The following is a 12,138-nucleotide window of genomic DNA, read 5'->3' as shown; positions in this document are numbered from 1 at the left end:
TTGTTTTTACACCACCTGGTAATTTACCATTATTTTTATGTTTCTCTATCCATCTTTCCATCCCTCCATCTCCTCCTTTTCTTTCCCTCCATTCTTTTCTTGTAGCTACTTAATTTATTTATTTTCTCGCTCAGTGAAATTAAGTGTTTGGCCTTAGGTAAGTGATCCATCATATGTAGAGGGCCCCGGCCCTAATGATGGCAGTTTTATACACTCACCCGCCATTCCTCTCACACTCGCTCACACACACACACACACACACACACACACACGCACACACGCCTCAAAACAGAGAGAGGCTAAACGCTTGTTGGTGAACAAGCAAGCATCAATTTGCTTTTTTCTCCCTCTCCTTTATTCTGTTTCTCTCAGGTGGCCACACTCTGCCCTCTCAACATTTCGGTAAATTCTCTTTTCCTCGCTCTCCTCCCAGGTCTTTCTTGTGACCGCTGTGAGTTTGGATATTGGAACCTGTCCCACCCAGATGGCTGTGTCCCATGTGACTGTGACCCCATGGGCTCCCTCAGCCAGTTCTGCGAGCCTGAGGGGGGGCAGTGTGAGTGTAAGCCCGGGGTGGGGGGACAGCGCTGCGACTCATGCGCCAGTGGTTCGTATGGCTTGAGACTGGAGGGATCTTGTGCTCCATGCAACTGCTCATATGAGGGGACGGTACCTGGGACAGACTGTGATCCTCACACAGGACAGTGTGTGTGTAAGGCAAGTTAACAAATACATGACACCCCAAAACATCCACCGTCCCATCACCTATACAGCTAATCCATGCAGGGTTGTAAGGGGGCTGGAGCCAATCCCAGCTGAATAAAATAAAGTTCACCTCTCTTTACTACATGGCAAAGGCACCTGAGACTATTTACCAATGAATATAGTATATCACTGGTCAAGGTGGGTTAGTTAAGGAGTTTGGTTCTGGTTTTGTGAAAAGATAACAGAAAAAAGATGCAGCAGGCAGAGGTAATGAGGGGCAGAGAGCTTTTCTTTTTTTTTTTACTGGATATGGCTTAGTCAGGTCATGACAGGACAAAGCAGACTTCATCATTGAGTTAAAACCACAGTTCACACATTTTTTGTCAAACTAGTGTGATGGTAGTGACTTCAGTTCACTTGGACAGCTGGAGTTAATTTTAGCATGGCAGCAATACATTGTTTATCCATTCTTCATCTTCTCACCCTGCCATCTTTTGTTTATTATACCTCCCCCCCTTTTTTTTCACATCTCAACATCATTTATTTCATAGAAATACGTGAAAGGCCGCCGCTGTGACTCTTGTCATCATGGTTACCACACCCTGGAGCATCGAAACTCCCTGGGCTGTCTGCCGTGTGCATGTGACATCAGTGGCACCGTGCCAGGACGTACATGCGATATGCACACCGGACAATGTCCATGCCGAGAAGGGGTGGAGGGAACGCAGTGCACCAACTGTGCCCACAACTTCTACAACAGGAGTTCAGACTTGGAGGGTAAGAGGACACTGCGAGTGATCAGAGTTACATCTGACATTAGTTACACTCCTTTTGCTGAGTGCAACTTTAAAACAAATCTTATTGCTCTCTTAAGCATTAACAAATATCATACTATACCATATGATTTGAGAGCTTTATGCAAGTTATGTTGTTTTGTTTGCTACATGAGGAAATATATATTCTAAGTATATTCTGGTGTCTGATGCTGTTTTTTTGTTTTTTTTTGGTCAGGGTGGTTGTCCCAGGGCTGTGTACCATGTATCTGTGACCCCAGAGGAACAGTGGCAGGGACCATCTGTGACAGCACCACAGGGCAATGTGTCTGTGTCCCTACTCGCTATGGACAGGACTGCAGTAGCTGCCGTACAGGTGAGTGTGCACGGATGGATAGAGATGCTACTAACAAAAAAAGGTATAAATAAATTAGGTGACAGGGTTAATGTCCTGATGTTGACCTAATTTTTGGGTGCATACTCTGTGGATGCGAATGTCCTGAGCGGTGAATCCCCAGAGTGTCTGCTGTATGCCATTGCATCTGCTCCCTGTCCCTACATTCCCTGTCAATCAAGTAAAGGCTTAAAAGTGTCCAAAAAAATATAACGTGTGTGTTTTGGCATGTGTTCTCTGCCAGATCTGCACTCAGTGATTGTCCTGCTGTGCCAACTCTCAACAACAGTGCAATAGGGAGGAGATTAGAAGATTGCTTTTTTTCACTCATCTCATTTTTTTGCATGTGTGTGTGCATTAGCTCGTGAATTAGTCAGAGTGTGTTTGGTTGTGTGTGTCTGCTTTGTCTTATCGGACAAGAGGTAACAGATGTTGTGTTGTTGCAGTTATGGAGAAGGACCAACAGCATTGTCAGGTTTACTGTAACACAAGTTGTCAATAGTTGCGTTGATGGCAGAATGTTATAAAGTGGAACAGAGGACACATGATCATAAGATATTATCCGACAAATATTCACAGAATAAGGTAAAGCTGATACAGTGGCAAATTTTCTGTCTGATTTAGTTTAGGTTTTTTTTTTACTATTACACAGCAATGCTCAGTTCCTACAAATTGTCCACCTTAATTTCCCCAGTTGCAGGTTTTTGTCAATGTGAGTTCCTTGCTGAAGTGGCTAAATAAAATATGTAATTTGTTTATTAGCTACCAGGCTTTGAGGATAATAAACCAAATTGATTTATACTTTAGAAGCCAGATTGCTTAATGTAACCTCAGCCACACTTATTGGCTTTGTGCTAAATTTTATTACAAATAAATTGCAAACAACACCCCATAATGCTTATTAGGACAGCAAGGAAACAATGCAGGCTGTGTCCAAAGTCAGTCTCTCAATCAGTATTTAAAGGTATTTTATACACAACACTATCACTCCATGTAAACTGTGAAAAATTACACTATTCAAATTAGGCAGCAGTATGTATGACGGCTTCTTCATAGTTTTTATAATTCAAATGGAGTTCTTTCAGCTCACTACATGGCACATGGTTTATTTTAAATACATAATTGTTGTGCAGAAAACACTATGAATCATTAATATTAAGTTTGTGACTTTAATTTGAGACTTTTGCAAACCATCTGCAGGAAATAAAGGTGAAGGAAGTAAAAGAAAGAGGCAGAGAGGGGTGAAACTGAGAATAATACACCTGTGACTCACAGGCAATCAGATGCATTTCAGATTTGGCTTTATTTTATGTTTGTGTCTGTCCAGGCTTCTACCTCTCTTCAGATCAGAGAGTGTGTGTGGAGTGTGACTGCCATCCCATGGGAGCATCGCAGCGTGGTTGTGAGAGCCAGACCGGACAGTGTGTGTGTGCCCATCCATCAGTGGGAGGGCGGCGCTGTGACCAGTGTCGTGAGACGTTCTTTGGATTCAACCCTGGCCTGGGCAGGTATGGTTACCTCAGGTCATGAAGACCACATCTGTGGATTCTACATCCTGTAAATATCCATTAATTTCAACACTTTTACGAAAACATATACGCACACACACGCTCACACATGCAGCGCACAAACCTGCAGGTGCAGTCTCTGTAAAGACAGTTCACAGATAGGTGGCCAGACATATGACTTACATGAGTTAAGAGCTGCTTTGACCTTTACCACTCATGTCTCTACCTGCAGGCTATCTCACATATGACAGACACACACAAGCAACTTAAAACACACACATACACAAATGTTACTACACATTACACCCTGTGCAATGCTGGTATGCACACACACACATACGTTCCTCTCAACAGGACGTCATACCAGATAGATGGTCCACAAACTGTTTGGCTAGTGGTGTAGTGAATGTGTGAGTGAGAGAGAGAGAGATCCGGCTGTGGCTGAGATCTCCTCGTCCTAGAGAGCGATGGTACGATGAAAAGCAACAGAGTGATTAAAAACTACTCTATAAAGATGTTAAGGAAGGGCAGAGCTGTGAGGAAAAGAGCAGAATAATACATGAGAAAGGGTTAAAAGGACATTTTTACATACGTAAATAAACCAGACTTTTTTTGTAACAGTGCAGCTTTGCACATACAAACATGCAAATACATCCTACACATTTTTCCTAAGGAATTTAGGAACTTAATTCTGAGACACACATTCACTGACACTTAACTTTATTACGTATTACTCTAGTACTCTAAAATCTTCATTAATATTGTGTGCTTTGGGGTCATTTACATCTCTGAAAATAATTTACATATTTATAACATGATATGATATCATATTCCAGTTTTATATACATTTGCAAACACGTTACTGCAGGTCACTGTTAAATACTTGTTAGATACTGTGTGTGATATGATCATTAGCCTGCGATATCTCAAATGTTTACTCACTCACTCACTCACTCACTCACTCACTCACTCACTCACTCACTCACTCACTCACTCACTCACTCACTCACTCACTCACTCACTCACTCACTCACTCACACACACACTCACACTCACACACACACACACACACGCACACAAACATATACAGTACTGTACTTTGAGGCTGATGAAAAAGGAGAATGGGGGTGATTTTTGGTGTTTTCTTTCTCCTTGGGAACGGAGTGAAGGTCAAGTCACTATGGCATTTCTAAGTGTGTGTTTGTGTTGTGTGTGTGTGTGTGTGTGTGGGGGGGGGGGGTGGAGCGCCAGTTGACAGGACAAATTTGCGGCTCGTTATGAGACTGTGGCTTTTCACACAGTAATAAAGAAGGTGTAGCAGTGTGTGAGGGAGAGAGACGGAGCATGTGAGTACAGTATGTGTTGGAAGGAAAAACACATATGGGCTGTGTGTGTATGTGTGTATATAAAGGTGTGAGGTAGCTGGCCGGATGATCACCCACTGCCCAGCCCCAGTGAGGGTAACACCACACTGGTGACCCAGACGCATACACCGTCAGAGACGCACACACATGTGCACACACATACACAACACTCTTTGACAACTCTGAGGGGGAAAGCAGCTTCTGTGAAGTTGGTTTCACAGCTCGAGGAGAGTGTCTGGGGGAGATGGCAGTGAGGGTCTCCCTCGCAGTGTTAAGGTGAAGACCCGACACCTCTCAGACACGCATGCTGATCCAGTTGAAGTTATCTTTGAACGTTTGCACACTAAGTGCATTTTCATTCTTTATTTCTGGCCAACTATCCACACCTAAGCAGTTGCATTCACTCCACGACTCTCAGTCAATGCAGTATTTACAATTTCAATTTGTAAAAAAAATCAGTGTGATGGCTGGTTTGAAAAACTTATGTCATTGTTGTATTACTAGCTAGCTAACAGTTAGCTATTTAGAAAACTTGCAATGTAAAATGTCTGTATTCTGTTGTAAAGTTGGCAGTATGTGTATTTTAATAGTGTTTATCTGGCAATTATTTTAACTGTTTTATTTATTTTTTATTTCAACCAATGATGTGAAAATTGTGACTCATACAAAACAATCTTTATGCCTTCATATTTTTTTTTCCCTTTGCATGACCAGGTGCCAGCCTTGTGCATGTGACCCAGTGGGCAGTGTCAATGGTTCATGTCATCCAGACTCAGGGGTGTGTGTGTGTAAGCTGCTGGTAACAGGAGACAAGTGTGATGTATGTCAACCTGGAGCAAGTCATTTTAACCCTGAGAACCACTTTGGCTGCAGTAAAGGTGTGGTTTGTCAACACACACACACACACACACACACACACACACACACACACACACACACACACACACACACAAACACAGCAACCTAAGCTAAGATTCAGTCTATGAATTACCTGGTTACTAAAATGATTCTCTATGCAGTCCTCATGCTGTACTATTGCTGACACTGATGACAGATTTACACATTGTCTAAGATTAGATTAGTCATTTTGTTTTTTCATTTTACATTTTCTTTTTGTACAGCACCTTCTCAGCAGCCTGCACCTGTTGGTTTTGCTTCCAGTTATTCTTCAATTCATGTCTCCTGGCATCCACCTGACTCCCCCAATTCTAATATACTCAACTACACACTAATCAGAGACGGACGTTCAGTGCATAGCATCCAAAGTCACTATCCTTTCAGTAAGTACTCACACTAGTTGCAAATTGCACAACTCTCTCCCTTTCTTATTGTTACAAATACCACTTCTTCTTTTCTTAAGGCCCAGAATCATTTGAAGACACCGGCTTGTCTCCCTATACCGACTACTCTTACTGGCTCATAACAGCTAATGTGGCCGGTGTGACAATAAGTGCATCGGCCTCATACCAAACCTTAGGCGCACCACCTGCAGCAGACCAGCTCCATTTAAACCTTGTGGGACGACCTGGTGCAACCAAAGCTAGTTTTAACTGGAGCACACCGCGAAACGATACCGGCCCAGTGGAAAGGTAAGGAGGGAAGATAAAGAGGGGATGAGATTAAGTGTTTTAGCAACAGAGCTCTCAGGACAACAGAGTAAAGACAACATTGCAGAGTTGACTGCAGATTTGAGAACGCAAACTCTGGATTGGCCACTGTGACATCCCAGCACTAGCATGAAGCCCTGTAAAACTACTGGGACGGATGGAAAAATAACGCAAAGAGGAACTGATTACCACAATTTTTTGTGTCCCACAGGTTTGTATTATCCTCTACTGAGTCATCTGGGGCAGAGCCCATCATTCACTACACAGGCTTATCTACAGAGGCGATGGCGAGTGATCTAAAGCCCTTCACCCAGTATATCATAATACTGGAGGTAAGTGGCAAACTGCCAGCGTTTTTAGTACCTACATCTCTTTGCAGGGAGATGTAGGCACCAGTCAAAATTTAAAGACATAATACTTATACCCACTAAAAAGACAGACATCTGAAGCAACTCTATCTTCAAAAGAATATAGCAAATATGCTTCCATCACAGTTTTTCGACCGGTGCTCATTTTTATCATCTAGAACCTACAAAATGAAAATGACAAAATCATAACCTTGTCTACAGGCGTGCTCTTCTGGAGGGTGCACTTCTACTGCACCACTGTCTTTTCTGACAGCCTCTGCCCCCCCACAAAACCAACCTCCACCCAGAGTCACTGCTACAGGACCTCATACACTGCATGTTTCCTGGGAGCCCCCCAGTGAGCCAAATGGTAGGATCTCAGACATACACGCATACTGAACAGCTCATGTAGCATGTACACACATTCACGCAATTAAAGGTAGACATGTTTTGTGTGTTTATTAGGAGTGTATTACAACTACATGACACAACAATGGAAACTAGCTTTCTAGCTAAATCCGACATATTTACAGCAAATAATTGTTTTTTTGTATGTTCATGAATATGTGGAGTCCCATCTCAAATAAACCAATAAATGAAATGAAATAAAATAGTAAAATAATCACACACATACAACACAGTTATTTTTATATTGCATGAAACACTAGCTTAGTACTGTGGCTTCTAGGCTTGTGTCACTCAAGAAGTATGAGAATCCACTAACACCTCTACACACACACACACACACACACACAAATGCACTCTGAATTGGAACTGCCTTTGGTAAATCCAAAGAGCTTTGTAACGGCTCTAAGGCTCAGTGTCATACAAAGCCCTGTAACCTAGGTTTCTCTCTCTGTTTGTGTCTCTTGTTTTTTTTTCTCTGTTAATCTGTTCCCCAGTGTCACTAATCCCTGTTACATGTTTTTTCTCTACGTCTCCTTACTTCATTTTCCTTGTCATCAATTCAATATTTAAAGTACCGGTTTGTCCTGATGCCTTTGGTTACTAGAAATGGATTTAACAGAGGGCAACAGGGGTGACGACAACAACGACACTTTCAATTTTGGAATTGAAAGATAACTTTATGATATGTCAGTGAAACGCATACATAATTGAATAAGGTGAAGCCCTTCGTTTATGGTTTATTTTCCAACAGCAGAGGATTGTCAGTAGTTAAGTGATATATTTTGGTGGCAGGACGCTTACAGGCAATACATGCTGATTCACATGAACGATTGTTGTTGGAGTTCCAATGGTTCCACATATGCCTCTTTACATTATTAGATCTTTTTTACCACTACACACAAAGCATAGTTTGGACACTCACTTATTTCATATTGGGTTTCAAATTCTCTTATTGTATTTTGCTGCTGCTCTGTCCTCAGCAGCTCAGCTCTGCCATTTGAGGTTAGGCCTGTCCACCAGAGAGCCAACAGGAACCACTATTGGCCTGTTTTCTACCACAGCGCCAAATACAGGCCACAGATTACTTATTTATGGTGTCTTCGATGGGGATTAAGCAGGGCCTTAGTTTCTAATACAGTCATGAATAATAAACCTATTGAATTGGCACTGGGAGACCAGCTGCAATTGTTGCTTCTCTTATTGCTGTACTATAATCCTAATGAGGAGTTTTTTTGCTGATCTCTATCACACTTATTTTGCTTTCTGTACAGGTGTTATCACAAGGTATGAGGTCTTTCTACGTGGACCACTGCAAACCCAAAACCTGTCCAACATGGCAGTTGGGAAGAAAGTGTTTGTCAGCTCTGGTTGGTTGGATCCAAGTTCTTCCCCAGATGCACAGCTAGCCAACAGGAGCGCTCTGTCACCCCCTGAGAACAGTACAATTATATCAGGCCTGGACGCATTTTCCACCTATCAGATGAGGGTTGCAAGTATCAACGTTGCAGGAAGGATCACATCAGAGTGGACCACAACACGCACCATGGAGGGAGGTTTGTATCATTTTTGATCATGGTTAAGCTTTGTCATTAATGGCGTTTACAGAGATGCATCCTCTAATCATGGGGTCTGTCTGTGTATCGGTTTGTAGTTGCGTAGGTTGACAATAATTAGACATCATACAAAATGACACACAATGGCTTCAGCTACCTGTTTAAGATCTCAGGATTACTCTCAATGTTCATACAAAAAAATGTTGCACTCGTCTCTGCTTGCCAAGCTCCAGTCTTTGTGAATAGTGCACAGTTACACCAAGGAGTTACAGAAACAATACATAGTATAATGACTGGGAGTCAACCTAGCTTTCAGAGACAATAGCTAAGTGCCTATAGATGAAAGCAAACAGACAATATTAAATACAAAGATCTGATCAGACATAAGAAGATCTTACTTCCACTGAGGTATTCTTCTTATTTCATTTAATTTATTGGTTTATTTAAAATCATATATATTTTTTGTTTTTGACTGGACAAGCACTGCTTGCTCTGCTTGCCCTCATGGCACAGCATTGTTAGTAAGATTAGTTTAAAATGTTTAAATCATGTAATGACAGGAATCCCCGATCTGAATAACAACCAAAACATAACAAAGTGATGTTTTGGTTGAAATCTGTTCACCAGAGAATTCTTGGGAAAACAAACTAGGAGGTATTTGTCAGAAGAAATGTGGAGAAGGGAAGTAGGGAGGAAATAAAAAAAAAATGCATGGGGGAGGGGAAACTCATTAAGGTATTTGAATTTCAAAGAGATGATATGGCTCATTAGGACTAAACGATTGCCTCCAACATCAGTCTGAGCTATGTGTCTGGATAACAAGCATATGATAACACCATTTTAAATGTGGAGTGTGTGTGTCCACGTTTGTGTGTGCACATGTGCTGTGTTAGAGAGAAAGAATATAACTGTGGTTATGTCTACCATGAATCACATTTCACAGCATATTTCACACCAAGATGCCATCAACAGTGGAATAAAAGCATCCTTCTCTCTAATCTGTCATGTAATAGTGGCTGTCACAACCATACAATTATGGAATACTTAAATCCATTAAGTCCACATAATATCCATTAAGTCTGATTTTAAATATATGCCTTTTCATCTAAATTTGTATTTTGTTTTTGATAAACCTAGTCCAATAAGCCCATATGTTAAGTGGCAGTGAAAGATATTTGAATTCCCCAACACTAGGAATTGGTAAAGTTAGTTAGTCTGATCCTCTACGCCTCAGAGACTGGGAACAGATCTCATCCTTTACTGTCAAATCAGTCTGTGTCAAATGAATCTTTTTAGATGCTTTATTTCACACTGATTTCACACTTGACAATAAATGAAGTATGCTGTAGAATCAAATCGCAACTGTTAATTACTACTTTATGTCCTTTGTCTGCGCATTGTACTTAATGCAGCCAACATCACTTGGGGAGATGCTGCAATTACTAACCGAAGTTGAAGACAGTGCACCTTTGATATGAATGATACAGAAGTGTGGGGAATTACATCTTAAGTTTTATCTTTAAAATACTTTGAGAATACAGTCCTGACAGTGATATGGTTATAGTTTTCTTTCAATAGGAGGTTGTTGTCCACTTAAAAAAAGTTTGTACAGTAAAGTTTAGGTTCCTTTTACTGTTCAAACCCAGAGAGAAAAATTACATTTAAATTAATTATTGGGGGCCAGTGGCGCAGTGGGTTGAGCAGACGCCCCCACTCCTTGCTGCAGTTGGCCTCGGTTCGAACCCGGCATCGGGCGGCCCTTTGCTGCGTGTTGTTTCCCCTCTCTCTGCCTCCCTATTTACTGTCTCTCTCAACTATACTATCCAATAAATGCCCCAAAAAAGCCCCAAAATATACCAGATTATTGAATAAATTTGTGACAGGCAGGGGAAATGGTGTCCTGACCTGCATTACATTAGCATTGAACGTATTCAAGGAATACGGGTTGTATTTCACATCTTATTTGTTCTCTCCCCTTTCCATGCACACTGTTTATCAATATCAAGAAATGGAATGTTTTATTATTCTAATTCAATACAAAATGTAACAACCTGTTAATTAATGTTGTATTTCATTCAAGTGTGGATATTTTCATAATACATTTGTGTCTGTCTATGTTTAAAGTGCCAGAGTTGATGGCTCCTCCAGAAGTGTCTGCGCTGTCATCCAGCAGTCTTAAAGTTTTGTGGAACTCAACTGAGGGTCAAGGCGTCATCGCCAGAGGACGGGTGACAGAATATCGGGTCAACCTGCTCACTGAGCAGACGACCAATCCCTATGCCCCTCCAGTAGTTAATCAGGCAAGACCCATACACACTTAAGTTCTGCTCATAGTTAAATTATTTTATTTTCCCTAAATGGCACATTAAATTATCATGCCAGACTTTCACCATAAGTCCTTTTTTTCAGGTCTTGCACAGAGCGGAGTCATCGTCACAGCCAATCTATATAGTGAAAGGACTGAAGCCTTACCATGTGTACAACTTCACTGTGACACTCTGCACAAAGGCAGGTTGCATCACCAGTCTGCCAAGCTCAGGACGGACTCTACCAGCAGGTGAAACAAACAGATCAACACACATATGCACAAAGTACACACTGCATTACACCAGTAAGCAGCTCTGTGTCACTATTAAAACTACTATAATGTCAGGAAAATGAAAACAGTGCCAGTGTATTATCCACTTCTATGCAGCCAATTACACCTTGCTTCCGTGGAATCGGGGAAATGCTTACGATATAAAATCCCACACCGGGGCATCAATATGTGAGTTGGTTTGGTAGAGTGTAAACAAGAGACGTGGGGGTTGACACTAAAGTTTAAAAAATGCAATTTTCTGTTTGAAGGATAATGGCCGATCACTTACATATTGCGTGTAATATTGAATTACTTAAGTGTTGTCTTCATAACTACTACAACACAAGCCGCTGACATACAGTACTGTACGTGCACACACACACATCCAGAAGCACATAGTCAGTCATTGGGTACTTGAGTGTCGACAGCATTTGTCGTGTTAACCAGAGGGGATATTCATGGCAAGCGGCAGTAAAAACAATTTACTGTTAATTACAAGGAGAAAAATGTGGCGTAGCTCACACTTCCTGCTGGCCATGAATCAAACACACACACATACACACAGTTACAGAAACACACATACGATGTCTCTCTCCTCTCTTCTCTCTCTCCCTCTTCCTTAGATTTATAACCGTTATGGAAGTAGGATGAATTAGCTGTGTTTAATAACTCAGGCACAAATCTCTGGGAATGAAATGAGCACTAATTGATCAGTGCAGGATGACATAGACACACACACACACAGAATTTTTATTCATTCCCTTTATCTGTCTGTTTCTTTCTGACAGTCTATTGCATTCTCACTTTTTCACTCATAGCATCCATCACTTCAGTCTCTGCCTCGCGTTTTCACTTAAACACAAAATAGCACATGGCAGGAGAGAAACTTGAATCACTCCGC

The 12,138-nt window shown here is 41.5% G+C and overlaps 1 protein-coding gene across 1 annotated transcript in view; it reads left to right on the top strand.

Moving 5' to 3' along the window:
- Positions 1-12,138, top strand: part of ush2a (Usher syndrome 2A (autosomal recessive, mild)) — a 184,947-nt gene that overhangs the window by 47,287 nt on the left and 125,522 nt on the right. Inside the window, exons 16-27 of the mRNA XM_085764102.1 lie at positions 434-717; positions 1,257-1,482; positions 1,717-1,854; positions 3,200-3,380; positions 5,459-5,622; positions 5,866-6,024; positions 6,105-6,333; positions 6,563-6,683; positions 6,921-7,068; positions 8,378-8,659; positions 10,784-10,959; positions 11,069-11,216. Coding sequence (XP_085620228.1) covers positions 434-717; positions 1,257-1,482; positions 1,717-1,854; positions 3,200-3,380; positions 5,459-5,622; positions 5,866-6,024; positions 6,105-6,333; positions 6,563-6,683; positions 6,921-7,068; positions 8,378-8,659; positions 10,784-10,959; positions 11,069-11,216 — 2,256 coding nt within the window. The remainder of the gene's footprint in view (positions 1-433; positions 718-1,256; positions 1,483-1,716; positions 1,855-3,199; positions 3,381-5,458; positions 5,623-5,865; positions 6,025-6,104; positions 6,334-6,562; positions 6,684-6,920; positions 7,069-8,377; positions 8,660-10,783; positions 10,960-11,068; positions 11,217-12,138) is intronic.

Source organism: Trachurus japonicus, chromosome 3 (assembly GCF_045865225.1).
Source record: "Trachurus japonicus isolate A0001 chromosome 3, Traja_1.0".
Classification (NCBI taxonomy): Eukaryota; Metazoa; Chordata; class Actinopteri; order Carangiformes; family Carangidae; genus Trachurus; species Trachurus japonicus.
The sequence above is the reverse complement of the archived record's forward strand: the minus strand, read 5'-3'. Positions and strand labels throughout refer to the sequence as shown.